Source organism: Juglans regia, chromosome 1 (genome assembly GCF_001411555.2).
Source record: "Juglans regia cultivar Chandler chromosome 1, Walnut 2.0, whole genome shotgun sequence".
Classification (NCBI taxonomy): domain Eukaryota; kingdom Viridiplantae; phylum Streptophyta; class Magnoliopsida; order Fagales; family Juglandaceae; genus Juglans; species Juglans regia.
The window spans coordinates 6429376-6449756 of record NC_049901.1 but is presented as its reverse complement, the minus strand read 5'-3'; the positions used below and the strand labels follow the sequence as shown (position 1 = coordinate 6449756).

The 20381-nt window shown below is 36.5% G+C and overlaps 2 protein-coding genes across 9 annotated transcripts; both read right to left on the bottom strand.

Annotated features, from left to right (window-relative positions):
* Positions 1 to 3478: 3478 nt before the first annotated feature.
* Positions 3479 to 11014, bottom strand: LOC108988131 (isocitrate dehydrogenase [NADP]). Its single transcript, XM_018961263.2, has 16 exons — positions 10877 to 11014; positions 7445 to 7488; positions 7223 to 7332; positions 6859 to 6896; positions 6650 to 6727; positions 6508 to 6561; positions 6326 to 6427; positions 6073 to 6164; positions 5759 to 5862; positions 5543 to 5611; positions 5341 to 5456; positions 5156 to 5190; positions 4723 to 4865; positions 4433 to 4555; positions 4256 to 4348; positions 3479 to 3781 (listed from the first exon to the last, which is right to left on the bottom strand). The coding sequence occupies exons 1-15, from the start codon at positions 10923 to 10925 to the stop codon at positions 4267 to 4269; spliced, it is 1239 nt and encodes a 412-aa protein (XP_018816808.1). The 5' UTR covers positions 10926 to 11014; the 3' UTR covers positions 3479 to 3781; positions 4256 to 4266.
* Positions 11015 to 13558: 2544 nt separating this feature from the next.
* On the bottom strand, positions 13559 to 19636 carry LOC108988228 (armadillo repeat-containing protein 7). Of its 8 annotated transcripts, none has more exons than XM_018961418.2 (11): positions 19434 to 19636; positions 19243 to 19328; positions 18286 to 18346; positions 17427 to 17540; positions 17153 to 17337; positions 15925 to 16083; positions 15503 to 15539; positions 14639 to 14712; positions 14438 to 14531; positions 14252 to 14334; positions 13559 to 13807 (listed from the first exon to the last, which is right to left on the bottom strand). In XM_018961418.2, exons 6-11 carry the CDS (start codon positions 15994 to 15996, stop codon positions 13628 to 13630), a joined length of 540 nt encoding a protein of 179 aa, XP_018816963.1. In that variant the 5' UTR covers positions 15997 to 16083; positions 17153 to 17337; positions 17427 to 17540; positions 18286 to 18346; positions 19243 to 19328; positions 19434 to 19636; the 3' UTR covers positions 13559 to 13627. The 8 variants fall into 8 exon arrangements, with proteins under 8 accessions (XP_018816963.1, XP_018816964.1, XP_018816961.1 ...); XM_018961419.2 differs by having other exon boundaries at positions 17452 to 17540; XM_018961416.2 differs by having other exon boundaries at positions 17467 to 17540.
* Positions 19637 to 20381: the final 745 nt, after the last annotated feature.

Sequence of the window (20381 nt, the reverse complement as noted above, 5' to 3'; positions counted from 1 at the left end):
AAACATAATATTTTAAACTTTAAAATAAAATATAAAATTCTCATCTCACCCATCAAATCTGTATGTTCTACTTCTGCAACATGAGTAGTCGTCAAAGGATGTAACATAGAATTTTGAACATTCCTCTACCACTGATCCCTTGAAATATAAGCAATGGCAGCTTCGATTGATGTTCTAATTCCTTTCTTTGTCGAAATAATAGAAGAGTATACGCCAAGATCAGGACTGAGGAAATATTAAGGCGATAGATCATACAGTGGGCGGGCGGGGTCTTTCTTTGTGACTATATATATAATATGAAACTAATGTCGTGGGGTCTAAGTTTGGATCGATGCTGGCCGTCAAAATTGTCTGAATGAAACGACTTCTTCTTCTTCTTCTCTAGCGACAAAGGTCGGTACTTACTATTCAAGCACAAAGACGCTTAATTTACGTGACTGAGTTCGATGCTTTTTCAGAAGATTTGTGCCTTCATGATAACGCAATCCCTAGAAGACGACCAATCTTCTTCTTTTTTTCAAGTTTTTCGTTGTTGCTTTGTTTTGTTTTTTAATTCAAGTCTTTTTTTTTATTATTAAACCATCTGTACAAGTCATTCAAAAGCATAAATTAAGGGAAATGCTTTATATTCTATAAAAATACACACGTGATAGTAATAGGACAATAAGAAAATGCCAATGATCACGAGGAAAGGAAGATAATAAGCCCATAAGAATTAAGAAACACAAATAATTGTGAAGACTCGAGGCAGAATGATTTTAAAAGAAAACACTGCATGTGCTGCCTGCCTGCCTGCATCTAATTAAAAGATTGAGCTGTTACTGTATTATTTGAAGACGTTTGGAGATGGATTCGAAGATAACTTGAGATGACTTGAGATAAGTTGAGATGAGTTGATATGGATTGTGAATAGTAATGAGATGAGTTGTGAATAGTAGTGAGATTTGTGAGTTAAAATTACTGAATAGTAATGAATAGTAGTGAGATGAGTTGAGATGAGTTGAAATGAGTTGAGATGAACTGAAATGTCCTGCGAATCCAAACGTCACCTTAAGAAGAAAACAAAAAAGGATTGGCTAGCTCTTAGCGGTGCAGATTTTATTTTATTAATAATGAGCACGTTTTGTGAAAATAATGTTTTTTGTATTATTATTTAATTTTTCTGGGCAGTGCAGAGATGTAATAATTGAAGAACATGATAGGGAGGAGGAAAATTCCATCGCGACGTGCGTGGATACGATGAAAATAAAACTCGAAACCAATCCCAACTTTAACGGGCTTCCTTGGGTGGAATTATGGGAGAGGCTAGGGACCGGATGGGTGAACTGGAGACTTTTACGCTCTCTAATAGAATTTTGATATATAACCATGCTAAGAGAAAAATAATATATAAAACCGTACAATATGTAAGTAAAATCTATTTTTTCTTTTCTTTCTTCCCTCTCTTTTCCCGTCGTACGCTCTCTTTCTCCCCTCTCTCTCTCTCTCTCTCTCTGCTTGGCAGTGCACTATCTCTCTCCTCACTCTGTCATTATTGGCCTAAAATCTTCAAATCCAAACAAGAAATCACAAAAAAGTAACGACGGAAGAGGAAAATGAGTGATTTGATATAAAATAAGGGAAAGTAAGATGTAAGGTGTCAGGAGAGAAAAGTAGGGAAGTGATTTAAAACAAATGGAGAGACGATCAGATACACAAAGCAGACATCCCTCACCACTACCGAGATTCACATATAAAGATAGTCGAATAAAAGGAGCAGGTCACCTATAGTTTTGAGTGGGGGATTTTTCTAACTTTTGGACTTTTTCTTCAACTTGAGAGCAAAACAGAGAACTTCTTATCCAGCGAATAAATCTATAACTTTTATTGCATAGTAAGAAATAAGAGACTATAAGAGATTGTAAACAAGCCTATTATAGTAAAATTTTCCCTCCCCAAACCCCCATGAACGTAGATCTAGTGTCGAACCATATAAAACTGTGATCATCTCTCTTTATTTTATGCATTTAAATACTGTTCATTGCAATAGATGTACGCACAAATATCGATCAAGGCCCAACTCTAAAGACTTAAGTTGTCGGAATCTGGAACAAAGGCGTACAAAACACGACATTAATCAGGAATATAATTTTCTCATCCTTCCCTTCTTACCCAAATTTGAAGGGTTTACGGAAAGGTGGTATACTAGAAGAGGGTTTGTTATTGTGAGTATGGATTTTTGGTGCTTCAATCTTTTTGGGTGTTTATTGTCTGTGCATAAATATTTGCAAATTCATAAATACAAGCACACAAATTTGGGTACATATGCCATCAATTAGCTCGGTGGAGAAAGAGTGAGGTTGAAAGGAGAGAGAAAGTGGATTTGTTTGCCTATGTATGGTTCTATTATTATTCTTTTAAAATGCTTGTGTCAAAATTTTTATTAGAGGGTGTAAAAACCCTTTATTAACCTAGTCCAGTTTGAAGTTAACCTCTATAGGCTAGTATCTCGATTAAAATATGACCTTTAATATACAAGAAGGGTTCCTAAGTGCATCATTGGGGAACTTCTTCTACAATTTTATTATTCGAGTCCTTCTAATAATTCAGAGACACATAATTTTTGGGATCCACATAAATAGTATGAATACCAACAACATTAAATGTAATAGGATATTGGATCATCAAATTATTGTTAGTGTCTTCTCCCCCGTTCGAACAATGTATGCAGCAGTAACGCATATACATAGATATGTAACTGTTCTACAATTTTTCTTCTATTTAGTATCGCTCAAGGGGTCTCGATTATAGTTGGGAATCACTCATGGGTTAAGATAATAGACGCATTAGAAACGAATCTAGGAGGCGGTCGGATGAGGGCTACCCTCGCACAAAGGTAATACTCATGTGAATGTTATTCTGATTCTCAGCGTCTCCGGGTGGGGGGAAATGATGGCGTGGCAAGTGCGCAATATTAATGAGAGAAGCTGAGGATGAGGAAAGGGAAAAGTGAAGGGCCCGGGGAAGTAGGGAGCACCCAGGGTGCACTGGGTTTGTCTTTTTTCAAGAGTCAAGACAAACAATGAACAGTGTACACTATTTAATTGTAAGCACATTTCCATGATTCGATCTCCTGTAATGCAATTCAATCATGGTGCCCGCGGTCTGATCCCCTTCCCATGTTCTTTCTCCACGAATTAAAACTATGAGCATCTCTTCTTGAGTTCCAAGGTAACCAAGATTAGGACCAACTTGTCTAAACTAATGCAATGACTTTCTCACCGGTTCACGAGGGCGGTGCCCACAGATCAAAACAATCCGGCTGGTCATGCTTCGGAAGTTGGAACGATGCAAAGCATGTTATATGCTGGAGCCAGGAAACATCTTGCTAGTGTGTGCAGTTAATCCCGGTCAAGGGGGAAGAAGAAAAAATATGAAAATGTTTGTTTCAGTCCATACCACGTGAACCCACATCTTAATCAACTGCAAATCTTTACAATGATTTTATGGTGTAATTCACTTTAATAACTCTGTGGAAGTGTGAAAAGGCATGCATACGATAAACACTGGGGAACTTAATACCTTGGATAAGTAAATTCTTGTAAGCAAGTAAAACACCGCAGTCTACTTATGCATAGCAGCACATGGGATGAAAGTTGAGACCCGTCTGGTAAAAGAAGTCAGAATTAGCCCCCCCCCCCCCCCTCGAAAAAAAAAAAAACGAAAAACATTTTTTATTCCTCCCTGTTGCCAAACAGGTTACCAAAAAGACTTTATCATTCGTCAGGTTCCCAATCCATTCCTGCAACATTACAAGAAACTATCATTATTTCGAGTTATCACAAAAATTGGTCCAAAATGAAAGAGAAAAACAAAAACAACCAATGATGGGAAGAGAACAAAGATAAATAAACTCTGTTCCCCAACTCAAACACAGAAGGAGCAACAAAGCAAGATAAGAGATTGAGATCGATCTTGAGATTAGAAAACTAAGAGCAACAACACAATCTTACGGTCCAACTACAATAGCAAAAGAAAATAATTTCTTCTAATCTAATCCTACCCATGTATTCTCGCTTTTTAGCAATAACAAGCATCTATCTCCCAATGTTATAGCACTTGCCACAGAAAAAAATAGAGGTTGTAGGCCAAAATAAACTCCCATAAACTTCATATCATATTTTTATCTATTATTCCATACAGATTAAAAGAAAGATAGTAACTGCAGTATAAACACCATTCTAGTTCATAGAAGAATAATAATGTGTTGACATACAGCTATTATGCTCAGGCTGAAAGTCTTGCTCTAAGTTCTGCTGCAACAGCATCAATGAACTCTTCAGTATTCAGATAGTGATCCCTAGTGGCCCTGCACGATGTGTAATGGTATATCACCGCCATGGAAATAGTAATCATCTTAAATAGAACATAGACCTCCTCTACACACACTTACTTAGGACCATGGATAAGAATAGCAAGATCCTTGGTCATCTTCCCAGATTCCACAGCTCCAACACAAGCAGCTTCTAGTTTCTCAGTGAAATCCAATAGTCTAGCATTCCCATCCAGCTTTGCCCTGTCAACCAAAACATTGTTAGATCCTTGTACAGCAAATGTTTGCTCTACACAAGTAATTAATATTCATCCTTTCTTTTCCCCTTGTGAAACTTGCAATCTGCATAATAGTTTTAAGTATCTATTGCAGAACCCAAGTCTGCAGATCAACAAAACCATATCATATACCTGTGTGCAAGCCCTCGCGACCAAGCAAATATTGAGGCAATGCTGTTTGTGCTGGTTTCACCTCCTTTCTGGTGAACCCTATAGTGCCGTGTAACAGTACCATGGGCAGCTTCTGCTTCTATGGTCTTTCCATCTGGACACACCTGAAACCAATTAATATTACTAGTAAGTCAAAACTACACACATAAGGAAGAGAAAAAGGTATAGAGAGATAGAGACAGATGCCATCATGTCATTTTGTTTTCATCCCAATGCCTATTCTAGTGTATTTCTACATTCTATATTTTTGTGTCTCTAATCGTTATGACCATACTCTCCCAAACATGATATGGCATAACATGATGTATGGCAGAATATTGCCATCTAATCATATATGCTCTACTGAACAAAGCTCTCATCCCAAGAAATCAAAACACTTAAACACAAAACACACCAGTACAGAAGTCATCATTCCAAGAGATCCAAACCCTGCACCATGTGTTTAGAAGTTAGTGATCAAAACCAACCAGTGAATGCCCAGATTCAACATTAAAATGGGCAGCAATAATAAGTTTAGGTCCAAGCACAGAATAAAGAAAACTCTCTCCGTTGATGTCATGAGCAATCTGTTACACAAACCTTGGGCTAAGAAATCACTCTGGACATCACCATCATAGTTCTTGCATGCCCATACATAACCTCCTTCACTCTTGAGAGCATAAGCCACCATATCATCAATGAGTCGGTGTTCATACCTTGTAATTCGATAGTATAAGTAACTAAGTGAATAAAAGGGTAACACACACAAACCATCATTTTTAAACAAAAAACTGACACTCACCATATGCCAGCAGCCTCATACTTTGATTTCCACTTGGCCTCATAAACTTCTTGAAATATGTCCTTGAATCTTCATTGAAAGAAAGTATATGATCAAACATATGTTGAGGGAACAAGAGGCCAAGAATACTTTAACATAATAACATCTAATCTGTTGAAAACAAATAATATTAATAAAATGAAAGTTCAAAATTAACACACTGACCAGGCTGCATACCTTCCATCATACTTCTTTAGAATTGTATTCTTTGTGCTAAGATAAAGTGGCCATTTTTTCTCATAGGCAGTGTTCATGGAAGCCTCAGCAAAAGCACGGATAGACTGAACGCATGCATCAAATATATAACAGAAAAAATCAGTGAATTCCAGCAATCTATATTATATTTTTTTATAAATATTCAAGGATTTTGTAGATGAAAACAATAGGCATGACCCATGTACACGGAATGTATACAAGGGAGAGACCTGATTAGGATTTGCTTCAGCAATCTATATTTCAACTGAACCTCCAAGGAGTTCCCAGAAACAAACCTCATCAGTGTTATACATTGACAATGCCACTCCCCCGGCACCTGTAAAGTTGAAAACCTCAAACTCCGTCTTCTCATCCTGTCCTTCTGGTACTGCAATCATTTTATGGACCTCATAACCCAGTAAGTAAGAATACAATTTGGAGCTTAAGAAAAAGTATGGAAAAAATTATCCATGCATCTATTTGGGCAGTAGATTATGAAACCTAATATACAGGATCTCACAAAAGCATCAGAAAAAGTAAAAGATTTACCAAACACTAGTTTCAATTTCCCAGCTCCTTTAATAACTGTATCAGTTGCACGATATTGATCACCAAAAGCATGCCTTCCGATGCATATAGGCTTGGTCCAACCTGACAACATCCACAATCAGTACTCAGTAGAAATCCACGACATCACTAAAAGAATATCAATGCAATGTCATTATACATACCTGGGACAAGGCGAGGAATGTTCTTGCAAATGATTGGTTCTCTGAAGACAGTACCTGCAGAAAATAGCAATAACAGCCCATCATGAAACAATACCAAGAAACTGTAACTAGGTCATTTAACCATGACTGTAAGTTCACTGACCATTCAAAATATTCCTAATTGTCCCATTTGGACTCTTCCACATCTGCTTCAAGCTAAACTCCTTCACACGACCTTCATCTGTTAAACACCAGAAAAATTATGAAACTTTGGATCATGTCCAGAATTGGTGGAGATATTATCACAAAGTAAGGATTCAGACAGGTCAGGATTTTAACAGCAAAAAGAATCTGCAAGTAAAACATTAGTACCTGGAGTTATTGTTGCACACTTGATTGCTACGTTGTACCTATAATTGAAAAATTACTTGTCAATGCACAACAAAAAGAAAAGGATTCATAATTAGGTCACACCATAGTCAGATCAAAATTAATATTACCACCAAATAAAAATTGAACCCTAGGCACAAGAATATCATAACAAATACGGAATCTAAAAACCACAAAAAGCAATATCTTTCTTTCTGCTTATTAATGACTGAATATTATTATTCACTACAACCAAGATAAATGACAAAAAAAGTTGAATTTTATTGACACAGAAGTTGCTTCAAACAAGAAAAAGACAGAATGCAGCATTCTAGAAACTTCAAATAGAAAATGTACCAACACATACTTAAGAGTAGCCTCTGCACTTTCAATTGTTACTTTATCATCAGTGGCATCACGATGGGGAAGGCCAAGGTCAAAGTACTTGATGTCCAACTCCAGGAAGGGGAAAATAAGCTGCAGATATGGCCAAAAAATATGATCCATACAAGTGATTCCCTCAAAACTTTGACTAGAAATATTGAATAAATAACACAACACATTAATGATTGAGCTAAACTAAAATTACCTTATCCTTTATTGATTTCCAGAAAACTCGAGTCATTTCATCTCCTGTGTAGTAGGATAAAAAAAGAATACTGTGAGACTTAGTAAAGAGAATACAAACAACTACATCAAATCAAAGCTTTGAAACAATGAAGATGGCAAAGTTGAGGATAATGCCAAGTCTAACTCATAATATCCTAATACTTCGTGGCCACACACCTGTGAAGCCAGGCCTTTATCCAGTGATCAAACATTTCATGGAGGTTAGAAGGTTTCAGAAATAGCAGAAAAATTTCATTGCCCCCTATATCTGTTTCTATTTCTCCATTTAATAATATTTTACTTTCAAAATTTGTTTCCATTTAGCATTGAAAATTTTCACCATCATCAAGAACTGGCATATCAGGCGGCATGACAATGCCACTAACATATGGTTAATCTGCTGCATGCAGTTCAAGTTATGGCAAAGGTTGCCAAAGGACCTAGATGATGAAATAAGGTCACCAACAAAATAGCATTAAGAACTTGCATCTCCAAGCAACCTATGAACTCAAAAATACGTTATTATAATCAGGGTCACTTTTGTGAACTTTGAAAAATGGAGACTGATTTTGAAGAGTTGGAGTGGGAAGCTTGTTTATAAGGTAAACGACAGTTTCAAAGGATGTGAAGGGAAGTGATGCTTGGGCTAGAAGGGCAAGCCCAGTTTCAATTATATGACGGTGTTTTCTTTCAACAAGTTTGTTCTGTTGATGAGTGTGAGGACATGAAATACGATGATTAATTCCAAATTCTTGACACAAAGGTGATGGGTTTGAATTCACCACCTCCATCAGTTTAAAGATTAAGTAACTTGGTATAAAATAATCTTTCAACAAATGGTAAAAATTTGGAGAATATATGAACTGCATTTGATTTGAATTTAATGGGAAATAACCACGTGTATCTAGTAAAATGGTCTACAAAAGAGATGTAGTATTTGAAGCCCAACCGAGATACACAAGGGGCTGGGGCCCAAAGATCAGAACAAAGTAAAGCTAAGGGCCTATTGTAAATGGCCTGACTAGAAGAAAATGGTAGTTGATGAGATTTGGCCAATGGACAAACTGGACATTTGAAGACGTCTTTAATGGGACAAACAGACAAGCATTGGTTGCGCAGGATGTGAGTGACAAGAGCTAAGGAAGGGTGACCCATCCGTCGATGCCATTGAGCAAGGGAGGTTTTCTCGCTGACATTGACGGTGGGAGAGGAAGTGCTGGTGGCCGGAAACACACAGAGACTGTCACGGGTTGGACCGGTGAGGAGGGTTTTCTTGGTCGTTGAGTCCTTCACAGAAAAATGGGATGAGTGAAATTCGAAGAAACAATGATTGTCAATACAAAGGCAAAGAACATATATGAGGTTTTTGGTAATGGAAGGTACGTGAAGTAGATTACGAAGAAGAAATTGAGAAGATTCAGTGGAAAGAGAGGTGTCACCGTGGTTATGAATAGGAAGACCAGTGCCGTTTCCAACCCGAATTGTTTCACCACCAGTGTACGGTTTCGAGGACATGTTTAAGTTGGCCAAATCGTTGGTGATATGGTGCGTAGCCACGGAATCAGGATACCAAATGTTGTTTGACGTTGAACTTGGAGCAATGTAATTAGCGGAAAAATCATTTTGAGCAGAGGAATGAGCAGATAAATTGTTTGGAGAATCATATTGATAGGAATGATTAAACCTGTGTTGGCATTGAAGAGCAACGTGTCCATACTTGTTACAGACTTGACAGGTAGGCCTTTGCATGTTGTGATGTTGGATGCCATTGTTGGTTTGAAAGGTATGTCTGCCACGATTATTGTTTGAGATTTTGCCACGTCCACGACCTTGCCTACCATTTTTGAAGTGACCACGACCACCGTAGGAATTTGCTGAGCTGAAGTTGGCAGAAAAATCAAGTGAAGCTGTGCTGTTTTTGGCATTATGAGAGAGTCGACTTTCATGGATTAAGAGGAGTTGGTATAGTTCATGAGAGGTCAATGGTTCAGCTCTTGTGGTGATAGAAGTGATAAAGGTTTCAAAGGAAGAACCTAAACCATTGAGGAGATAGGAAACAAGCTCCTTCTCAGATATGGCATTGCCAGTAGCAGCAAGGTAGTCGGCAAGTAAGCGTACTTTGCAAAAATAATCCGTAATGGATTGGTCACCTCTGGATAGATTTGTAAAATGGAATCTAATTTAGAATTCTTTAGCTTGAGAGTGAGAAGAGAACATTGAGGCCAGTGAGTTCCAAAGATCTTGGGCAGTAGTGGAGGAAAGAACATGACCCAAGAAAGAGTCTGAAAGGGAGGAGAATAGCACACTGAGGACCATTTGGTCTGTGTGTCTCCAAAGAGAGAAGGCAGGGTTGGGTTTGTAGGGTTGATTAGGGTCATTGGTTTGAAATTTTGGAGGTTTTGGTAAGGTGCCATCAAAGTAGCAGTATAAGTCTTGACCACGCAGATAAGCTAAGGTTTGGACTTTCCAAAGGATGTAATTCTCTATGGTGAGTTTTGTCGAAATGATGTGAGAGGATATGGTAAGGTTTACAACGGAATCATACACTGCAAAACAGATTCCCTCGCACTGCAGAGTAGATGGTTGGTCTCTGCTGTGATGTAACAAACTTTATTCTTTGATTCTCTAGTAAAAGTCTATATATAGACCACTGTGTACTGTTATCAAATATAAAGGAAAGTTTTCCTACATTCTGTTGCTGTGTTTATTTTCCTTTTTATTCTGCTTCTCAACAAGGACCACTTGCATACCAGGGACATGGCCTGTTTTAGTTCATTCCTTGCAATCGCAACCGACTAAAACAGGCCATCCGGAAAAAGCATATCTTATCAGGGACTATTTCAACCTATAAGTATTGCTTTTCATAAACTTTCTAAGTGCTGCCGAGGTAACAGACTGCATTTGGCCTTTCAAGATAGAATATCGTGAGCCGAGCCGAGCCGAGCTCGGTGATTTTCTTACAACTTACGAGTGAGATGGAGCTCTTTTACGCTGAGCCCGATTCAAGCACAAATCAACATCGAGCCTTGTATATACTTGAAACACATATTGCTAAACGAGTGTCCTACTCGTTACTTAGATTGGACAAACACTTACAGTGATCACAATTATCAAAAGACTAGTTACGTAGAGATCTTAACTACAACACGCGAATGAATTAAAAACAGCTCAGGCAGCATTCGATAATTTGAAGTTGGAGATCGTGGTTTATAAGCAATCAGAGGCGATGTTTGGGAATTAATAAACGAAACAAATAAAAGGAATCGTTATTAATGAAGTTTCAACGTATAATAACAAAATAGTAGACAATAGTCAACCAAACAGATCTGCGAATGGGGAAGCTCGAGAGCGAAAAGATCGAGATATTGAAAAGCATTTTTTATGGAGAGCGAGAGAGAGAGGGAGATCTCACCGTCCATCTCAACGACGGGGTTGGCCACCTTGATCTTGTCGAACGCCATGCTAGTCTAAACAGTTTAACACAGAGAGAATCGTGTTGGAGTTGGTAGTAAGAGGAAGAAGAAGACTGTGAGGGGTGAAAGGTGAACGAGCCTGACGACTCCTTTATATTATAAGATAAATAATAATTATAATATAAATAATAATTTGTGAGTGTAAGATTGTCGTGTAATTATTTTAAAAAAATAAATATATATAAAATTTATATAAAAAAATTTAATAATAAATTTTATTATTTTTTAAAGTGATTGTATAATATTTACATATTTTACGATTACACGTAACATTACTCTTATTATAATAGTCATAGACTTATATATTGATTTGGATTATCAATCCATTTAACATATTTTAATTTATTATTATTATTTTTTTAAATTTTAATAAAAAATATAATAAATAATTTAATTTTTTTTAATTTTAAAATAATAATAATAATAAATAATATTTTAACATCTCAGTTGAACGGACTCTACGTCCAAACAAAGCATTCATTTCCGTTTCAAACTTGAGTTTGTGCGTTATGATTAGGATTGGACGAGTATTTCACTTTGTCCTTCTACTCCTTCTTTATTACTGCATTGCCATTCTACTCCTTGGGTTAAGAGAAAAAACAATAAAAAGAAAAACAATAGTTTCTTTCCGTCTCTTCTCATTTGATCCATTTTTTTACGTGGACTCTAGGCGACTTGCGTATTTACCATTTAAGGTGGATCATGATAATCAAGACACACAGCATATAGTATTTCATATTTTCGTATAAAAATTTTAGGCAGACTGAGACTTGTTGAACGTTTTCAATGCCGCGCTTATTTCTCTATAATAGTTCTGATGTGATTTTTTTTTTTATTGACACAAGATGTTTAAAAATATAGTCCCGACTAATGTCGAAGATACACGAAAACAGTGTTGATCTGGTTCGGTAGGCCTTGAAGGCATTCAAGTCAGTCCAGCACTTTTTCACCTGTGACCAACCGTTCAGAATTTTTATTAGTCTGACTGATCTTATGAAAAAAGAGGAAAAAGCTATGTATGCGGCTTGAAATGTACCGATCAATTTGACTCATTAGATGGACAAATAGCGGTTCATGTTTTTATATATATATATATTTTTTTTAAAAAGTCGATCACGTGACAATGCCACGTCAATTTCAGCATTGTGCAATAGAGTAGCGAGTCAATTTCAGATTGCGCGGTAGAGTAGCAAGACTTTTATTTTATATTCTGAATACTTAGAAATTATTAAAATAAATTTAATGACTTAGTGGCAGCCTTTGTAAATAGAATTGAACCGTTGGGCAATGCTTTACTCCCGTTTGATACAAATAAAACATTTCTCCAAATCAGAATTCAAGCCAAAAGGAGGAAAAATCAGGGAAAAAAATATCCCATCTAGTAATCTACATTAACATCGTAGGCTCGTAGCGATCGGTTATAGATGATGCTATTTTAATAATACTAAAGTTAAAGTGGTTCAAACAAGACTTTTCATATTTGATGTCCAAAAAACAAAAAACCAAGACTATTCATATCTTAAAAAGAAGGGAAAATAAAGAGACCAACTATATCTCCAAAAAATACCGAGATTTGTTTAATTCAGTTATTATTATTATTATTATTATTATTATTATTATTATTATTATTATTATTATTATTGCATACTCTGGTCTTGTTTAGATTCAGAATTGATCTCAAGTCAACACATCTCATCTCACGATTCTCATTTAATCATTACAACTTTTTTAAAATTTTATACAAAATATTATAAACAATTCAAAATTTTCAAATTTCAAAATAATAGTAATATTAAAAACTAATATTTTAATAATATTTTATTCAATTTTCAACTTCTATATCAACTCATTTTATCTCGTATTAACTCACTATCCAAACGTCACCTCAACGGCAACAATTCTCTTATGAAAATTGATAGTCACCCCGAATTGACAATCATTTGACTGAACTTCTTATTTTTATATATATTTTAGAAAAAAAAAATGTATTCTCGTGAATAAAAAACATTTTTTTTAACTATTTTTGTTTAAAGTAGGAGGGACGACTCAGGTATTCACGACATGATTACTAAAGGAAAAAACACCCAGTCGTCCCTTGCCATGATAGGTCATTTTCATCTTCATTTTTGTCTTGTCTATAAGTTCAATGAAAGCTGGTAAAAATACCGTGCAACCTTTGAAAACTGAGTGATTCCAAACCATATTCTTCGTTTGAGGATAGTTTATTTCAATGCAATTATGCGACCTCAGTAGCAGTTAATTCCTTTTTTCTTCCTTATGACGAAAAGTTTTGAAAATCATACAAATCTCAGACCCACGTAGGTACCAAAAAATCATAATGAAGTCTATTGGGTGAAGTTCAAGTGATAATGGCCCAAGCTGCTTCATCATTGGGCTAAACAACGCTTTAGTCCGACTCTTTTTCTTTTTCTCTCTTTTTTTTCGTGAACAGAAGCCGACTTCTCTAGCCCAATACTCTCTTCCCCTTCATTCAACGGATAGACTTGAGTTGTTCTCAATCTTAGCACAAGACTTCAAAAACATTTAAGTTCAGTGTAACTCAATACAGAGAACGAGAGAATGATTAGGCCAAGCAAGGAATCGGAAAGGGAAACTAATTGTGAATTTAGAACCAATCTTCCATATGATTGTGGTGTCATTGAAAGATTCATTAGGGGAGAGCAGGCTTATTAAGTCTCACTCGTTCTAACATGTTTGTCCAAAAATGCCTTAGCCAAATTACTAAAGCTGACACTAACCGCTTCAGCATCAGCATACCTCCTGATGAGGTCAATCACTTCCGGCTTTAAAATTTCTTCCCTGTTAGATGCGTTGCAGAGATAATAAAGACTCCCAAGTGCATAGTTCACCTGTAAATCAATGTGAATTCATGCAGATGCATACATGCCAAACCGAATTAAGTGTCTGTATCTCTAATCTTGGCACATCAATGATCAAGGCCAGGTTACATACAATCTTGAGACAGCATTCACTATCATGATTGGAATTGAAATCAGCAACAGTTTAGGCACCTAAATCATATCATCTATTTCTTGAAGATAAAAGAGAAAAAACCATAAATCATTAAGTGGCTTTCAATTTGGAAAAATAGTTTGCAATGCACATGTTAAGATAAAAAAGTATAATACAGAAACAACTCTGTATCGCTTCTTTTTTAAAGCAAAAGAAAATTTTGTTTGGTTGTCTGTAGTCCTTTAGTCCCATGCTAATGTTTGAAGCTTGATTTCCAAAAGCCAAAAATAATGGAGTCAAAGCAGTGTAAACATCCATTGTCTACAAGTTTTGGCACTTACAGTGTTTCTAACAGGGCTTGATAAACATTGAACAATAAGAGGAATCCCACCACACTGACTGACAATTGCAGCATTCAATGGATCTACATATATAAAAACAGGAGCTAAATTATACTTTGTAGTGGAAAATAAAATGCTTTTAGGAATCTAAAGGATCAGCAGAAAGGATTAAATTGCCGCACTGACCAGCGCAGGAATTGCATATCCCACCAGCCCCAAATTCCACAAGCTTCTCATTGGGTTCCGTTATGCAATCAAGAAAAAGCTCCAAAACATTGAGCTGTTTAAACATCAAAAGTAAATCTTCACGATTTGGAAAATGTTAAAAAATGTATTTTAGTTCATTTGCAGCCAATTTATTTCAATAATGAAAACAAGATATCATACCTGGCGCAAGAATTTATAATTGTAAGGGTCATAAGCAAAGTTTGCCAGGTTAGCACCAATTTTCTCTTTTGTTTCTGTAAGTAAAAGAACGATGGATCAAGTGCAAGTTTCATGGTTGAGGATGTACCCATAATTGAATTAATTGTCCAAAAAAAAAAAGAACTTAGTTAAGAGCACCATATAGGATTCAACACTTGTTGACTTCACTCTCCAACCTTTCATATGGGCGGAAGAATGCTATTTGATCTAAAGACCAAGTTATAATAGTCACAAGAAAATGAATATATGTTAAGCCACACCATTCTCTTGATGCATACACAAAATAAAATTTGGCAAAATGTTATATCGTAATGAGAGTAGCATGAAATGCACCACAGAAGAAATTGCTTCAAGAATTGGTATAACTCATTGAATAATCCTGTATCCTAGATGTGTAAGAGCCTCACTAGAGCATTAACGCTATAAGAATGCAAGGCATTAGCTACCCTTTGATGGTACCAGTCCTAGAACTGGTTGATAGTCATGCCATCAGATTAAGTCAACATATCTTATGGTGTCCCCTGTATTTTTTTTTTTTTTTCTCCTAAAATACTCGTATCCATAGAGTAAACTTAATGACAAGGTATACAAGGTCTCAATTTATTTCTTTTACTTCTCAATTTTTAAGTTGGATTTTATCTTTTTCAGCTGATTGATTTAAAACCATATAGATATGGTAGAGGGACCTAATAAAACTGCAATTGCTACATCACAAGCTTGACACTCCCTCATTTTCGTATATGCTGAAGGATCAAAATTATATACTTGAAAAACAAAAGTCATACCCACACAGAAACAAAGGAATACAATCTGGATGATACATACCTTCATCAGTAGAACTCTGAAACTGGCTTACCAATTCCTGCAACGAATGGGAAAAATAGTTCCCACGTGAATAAATCAACAGTCAACAAAGCGAATATATATATATATATATATTTTTTATAGGTAATCAAAGATATTCATAGAAATAGGCCAAGCCCAGTTACACAGGAAATATACATGAAGAACGCCTAGCTAGAGGTTACAATAGAAAGAAGAAGATCGTGGACAAATCAACAAAGTGAATATAGGTATATGAATCGACAATCTTTCACATCAAAGGTAACGACTGCAATATTCGTAAGAACAAAACTAAATAATCTTGAAAGTTGCATAATTTTGGCACATACGAGAAATAGAATGACGATACAACAAAGTAAATGACGATATAACATGGTAAATGTTCAAAATCTTCAGTACAGTACTTGAAGATATTGCAGCCTTGGAGTTCCATATCTTCCCGTTCGCTCTTCTTGTCTCTGTTCATTGGTAAACATCCTTGTTTTAATTACTTCACTAAAACAGGCGATTCATAAAGCTCCAGAAACGGGTTTCGTGACAGCTACAGGGTAGAAAGAGATTCCCTGAAAAAAAAAATTAAAAAATCAAACAAAAAGAAAAGCAAACTGGTAGAAGAATGTTGTGTGGCCAAGGACAGTCTTAGGCCCCGTCTGGTTTCATAAACCATCTCATCCCATCTCAATATCCAAACACCATTCAAACACAAACACTTTTCAATTTAAAATTTTTAATTTTTTTATCTAATCATTACAACTTTCCCAAACTTCCAAACAAAACACAAAAAAACAATTCAACTTTTTCAAATTCCAAAACAAAATAATATCAAAAAATTATATTCTAACAATATTTTAACTTTATAATATTTTTATTGAATTTTTTTTTCTCATTTCCCAAAACCCCATAAAACATCTTAACTAAAACCATTTTACTATTATTCACAAACTATCTCATACTATTTATATATTTATATATTTCTCATCTCATATGTGTAACCAAACAAAGCCTTAAACTCCTCTGACTCATTTAGTCCTAAGCCTGACCGAAACCTCCCAAAAATTTTGAAGCATCACAACTCAAGAAATTACCTAAATTGAATTTTGTTTTAACTAAAAGTTTAAGTTAGGGTTTGTGACAGGATCCCTGATAGTCTCTCAACTTCTCAGCATTTCTCTATTGTCAACTATGCCATTATGCGTGATTTGTTACTTATAACCTTTTCTAGTTTCTTCTATATTGGGCATGATCTAGCCCTATATTAATATTAAACTGTAGATTCTGTGTGGTTGATTATCACTAGAGTCACAGGTGTTTTAAGCAAATATTTAGAGGTTTGTATTACGATAATAAGTTAAAAGCGTACTTAAATTAGTATTCAAACAATCGTACATTTTATGAATAGTTGGGCCTTCGATACCAAAATAGGGATCATGTCGAGTTCTCATCATGGAGGAAGTGAGCTATAGATTAGAGCTACCAAAAGCTAGGGTTTTTGGATCAATAGTCGGGTATTTATCTTTAAAAGATTGACCCTTTAATTGGGAGTCCAATCCCCTATCAAGAGATTAGGTATCAAATATTTGGTTCCCTTTGCCCAACAATTTTTCTGTCGAATATGAGAAAAAGGTTCCGAACCTTGAAGTTGGTGTGACGCAGGTTCCTTGGTGTTCAAAAAGATTCAAAGGTGTGCTGGTGAATGTACTGCAGAATAAACAGTGCTAGCTGTCAGTGGGGCTGTGCGCAGTGGTCATGGGCCGTGAGGTAGGTTTTTGTTTGTGAGTGTTGTTGCAGATGGAAGCCCGGGGGTGAACCCTTTTAACCTGAAATCCACAAAATATAAAACTTAAATACAATAATCCTCCAAAATCAAACATTTCAAAAATCCTTCCAAAGAAATTTAACTCAACACCATTAAATATTCTCTAAAATATCACCAATCCATTTGCCACCTGACACTTATCTCACATTTCTCTTATAATCTTGTCACGTGCCATTTATTTCAACTGTCAACCATAAAAGTCATCTGTAAAAAAATGGAGATAAAGGGGTGATCACCGACTCAATAAACAGTGAACCTATACTAGTGGGTAAACATGAGCCAATTACAGAATGCAGAACAAAACAGAATCTCAAAAATAACAGAGCAATATTTCAGAAATATTTATTTACAATAATAATATAAATAAAAGACCTTTGGCATAAGCATAACTGAAACAACATCATAACAGAACAAAATCCATATTTAACCCCCGTGGTAGGGTTGTACTATTCCTGGTGGCTGAACCAAGCAAAAACAAAAATGAAATCTCCCCCTTTTAAACTCGGTGCACCAAGTGTGCATTGTGCACGTAGAAAACCATTTTGTCTCCAAAGTGGATGCACTCAGAACAGAGATATTGGTACCAACATAATAATTGAGGCCACAGTTTTACACCCATGGTAAGGTCAGGAAGGAAGCAAAAACAGAATGTCTTGCCAGATGCAACATCATATCGTAGCAAAGTACTAAGCAGATAAATATCATATAATCATATACAAATTTCAGACTTCATATTCGCTCGTTTTATATAGTTGAGAACAGGGTACCAAAAATGCTAATATTTACACCAGTCATGATGGAAAAATATTTCACTTTCTTATTTAGATACAAAGAGTACTGCAAAAATGATCGATATTGTTTTCACTTTTCATAACAAAAATATGTAAGTTTTTCATAAATTCGACCCCAGTTAGTTTTACGTAAAGTCTAGCATAGGAGCACTGGTTACCTGAACTTTTCAACTTCTCTAAATTTCCTCACAACAGCACCAAGCAAATATCGATCGTCACCTAAACATAATTAATGCAAACTATAAATTAATAGAAATAAGCTAGCACATCTAAAATAAGGCAACACTACTATACTACTCAACAACAATAATCCCATTGTTCCAATTCTTCTAACCCGATTACTACTCAACTCCAAACCAACAAAATAACTTCCAAAACTTTGTTTATAACCTGCCGAAGCTACTCCAATTATGAATATGTCCATTCAAATATTTCATAAGCACTCATTACTTAACAAGCCGACCCATTTAAATCAAATCTAACCACATCTTACCATATATGTTTACTCCAAAGACTCCAATTCTGAATATTTTGACAAATTGCATAGATAATCCAAACAACCCCTCCATTATTTATCATCCCAAGACCTAATGATCCAAATTCCACATCCAACCAACCATATTCAAAATCATGCTTTTGTACCCATCGACTCACAAGTACTCCAACAGATTTCACTAATACTTCATCCCGACCCGCTTACTTCTATCTCCAAGTCAACAACCAGATTCTATCCAAATCGCATTGAAACATTACCACAACCAAACCATCAATACAGCAGAAACACAAATCAGACTCCACAACGGCCAAACAGTACAAATCCACCGTAAACCCGGTTTTCAAATTCGAACTAAATTACCAATTTCCACCGACCTTAATATCCAACAAACCACAGCCCACCGACTGAACAAGCGCCATGACAGCAACACAATTCCAACGCATCTTACCTCAAGAGGCGGGCTATTTTGGCGGCGGCTGAACCCAGCATGTGGTGCGACGTACTCCAGGTGGGTGGGTGGGGGGGGTGCTAACGGTGAGATGGAGAGTAAATAAACGGAGCCAGAGAGACGAAGAGAGTAAATAGAGAGAGAGAGAGAGAGAGAGAGGGAGAGACTCACCGGCGAGGCAAAGCGGCGTCCGTGTCGACGAGTTAATACAGTGTCACGGTGGAGTGGCTTGGCGGCGTGCTCGTGCTCGGGAGGAGCTGTGTGGAGGCGCGGCCACGAAACAGGGGCAGAGACAGAGAGTGAGCGAGAGAGAGAAGAGCTGAGAGATACGGGCACACAGAGAAAAGCGAACGGGAACTTACCAGCGTGACGAAGCTGCAACCGACGACGGCAAGGAATTGCAGCGGCTCAGCCTGTGGAGCAAGGCCTTGGCAGCGGCAGTGCACGACAAGCTGCGGCGCAACGGGGAGAAGAGATAGAGCGAATTGAGAGAGATGGAGAGAGAGAGAGGAGAGAGCAGTCAAGAGAGAGACGTCGGGGGGCGGTGTCTGAGCAGGAGGAGAGAATAGAGAGATACGTCGCGCTGGGAAAGAAAACTACAGATAAAAACGTCGTCGTTTTGAGTCATTTCTCTTTCTTTTTTCTTTCTTCCGTGGGCTGGGTTGGGCTTAAGAAACCGACTGGTCTGATCACGGGCCGGGTCATTACAGTAGTGAAAATAAAAAATATAAAAAACACGGCTTTTTTCGATTGCTTTAACCAAGCCTTTAACAATTATGAGGGGGTAAAAAATAAGTAGTTCGATATATGAGATGAGAGTTTCTAGAATGGTTGTTGTTGATGCTTAAAAAATTGCATATTAGGCTGGAAGAAGAGAAAAAGTCATTCTCAACTTGTTATGGCGATTCAAGCCTCGATTGTTGTGGTTTGGAGCTCCCAACAATGATCCGATGCAATTATACGGTATTGGTGCATACATCCATGACCGTGAATGAAAAATAAGTACAAAGAAAATGAAAAAAAAATGAACACACGGATTTACTTGGTTCAACATATTGCCTATGTCTACGGGACGTTTGGGGAAGAAAAATCCACTACAATATGTTTGTTTTACAATCTCTCCTTACATCTCATTTCTAATTGTACAATGAAGATCTTGAATATATTTGCTATAAAAAATATTCTTGTTAGAGCTCCCATTTTAGAGGTTGAAGAAGATTCTGAATAAGAAGTCCACTTTAAGTCGTCTGATCGTTTCCTTTTATTTAACCCTTTTTCTGCATGCCCCTACGGAATGGTGAGGTTCGGCA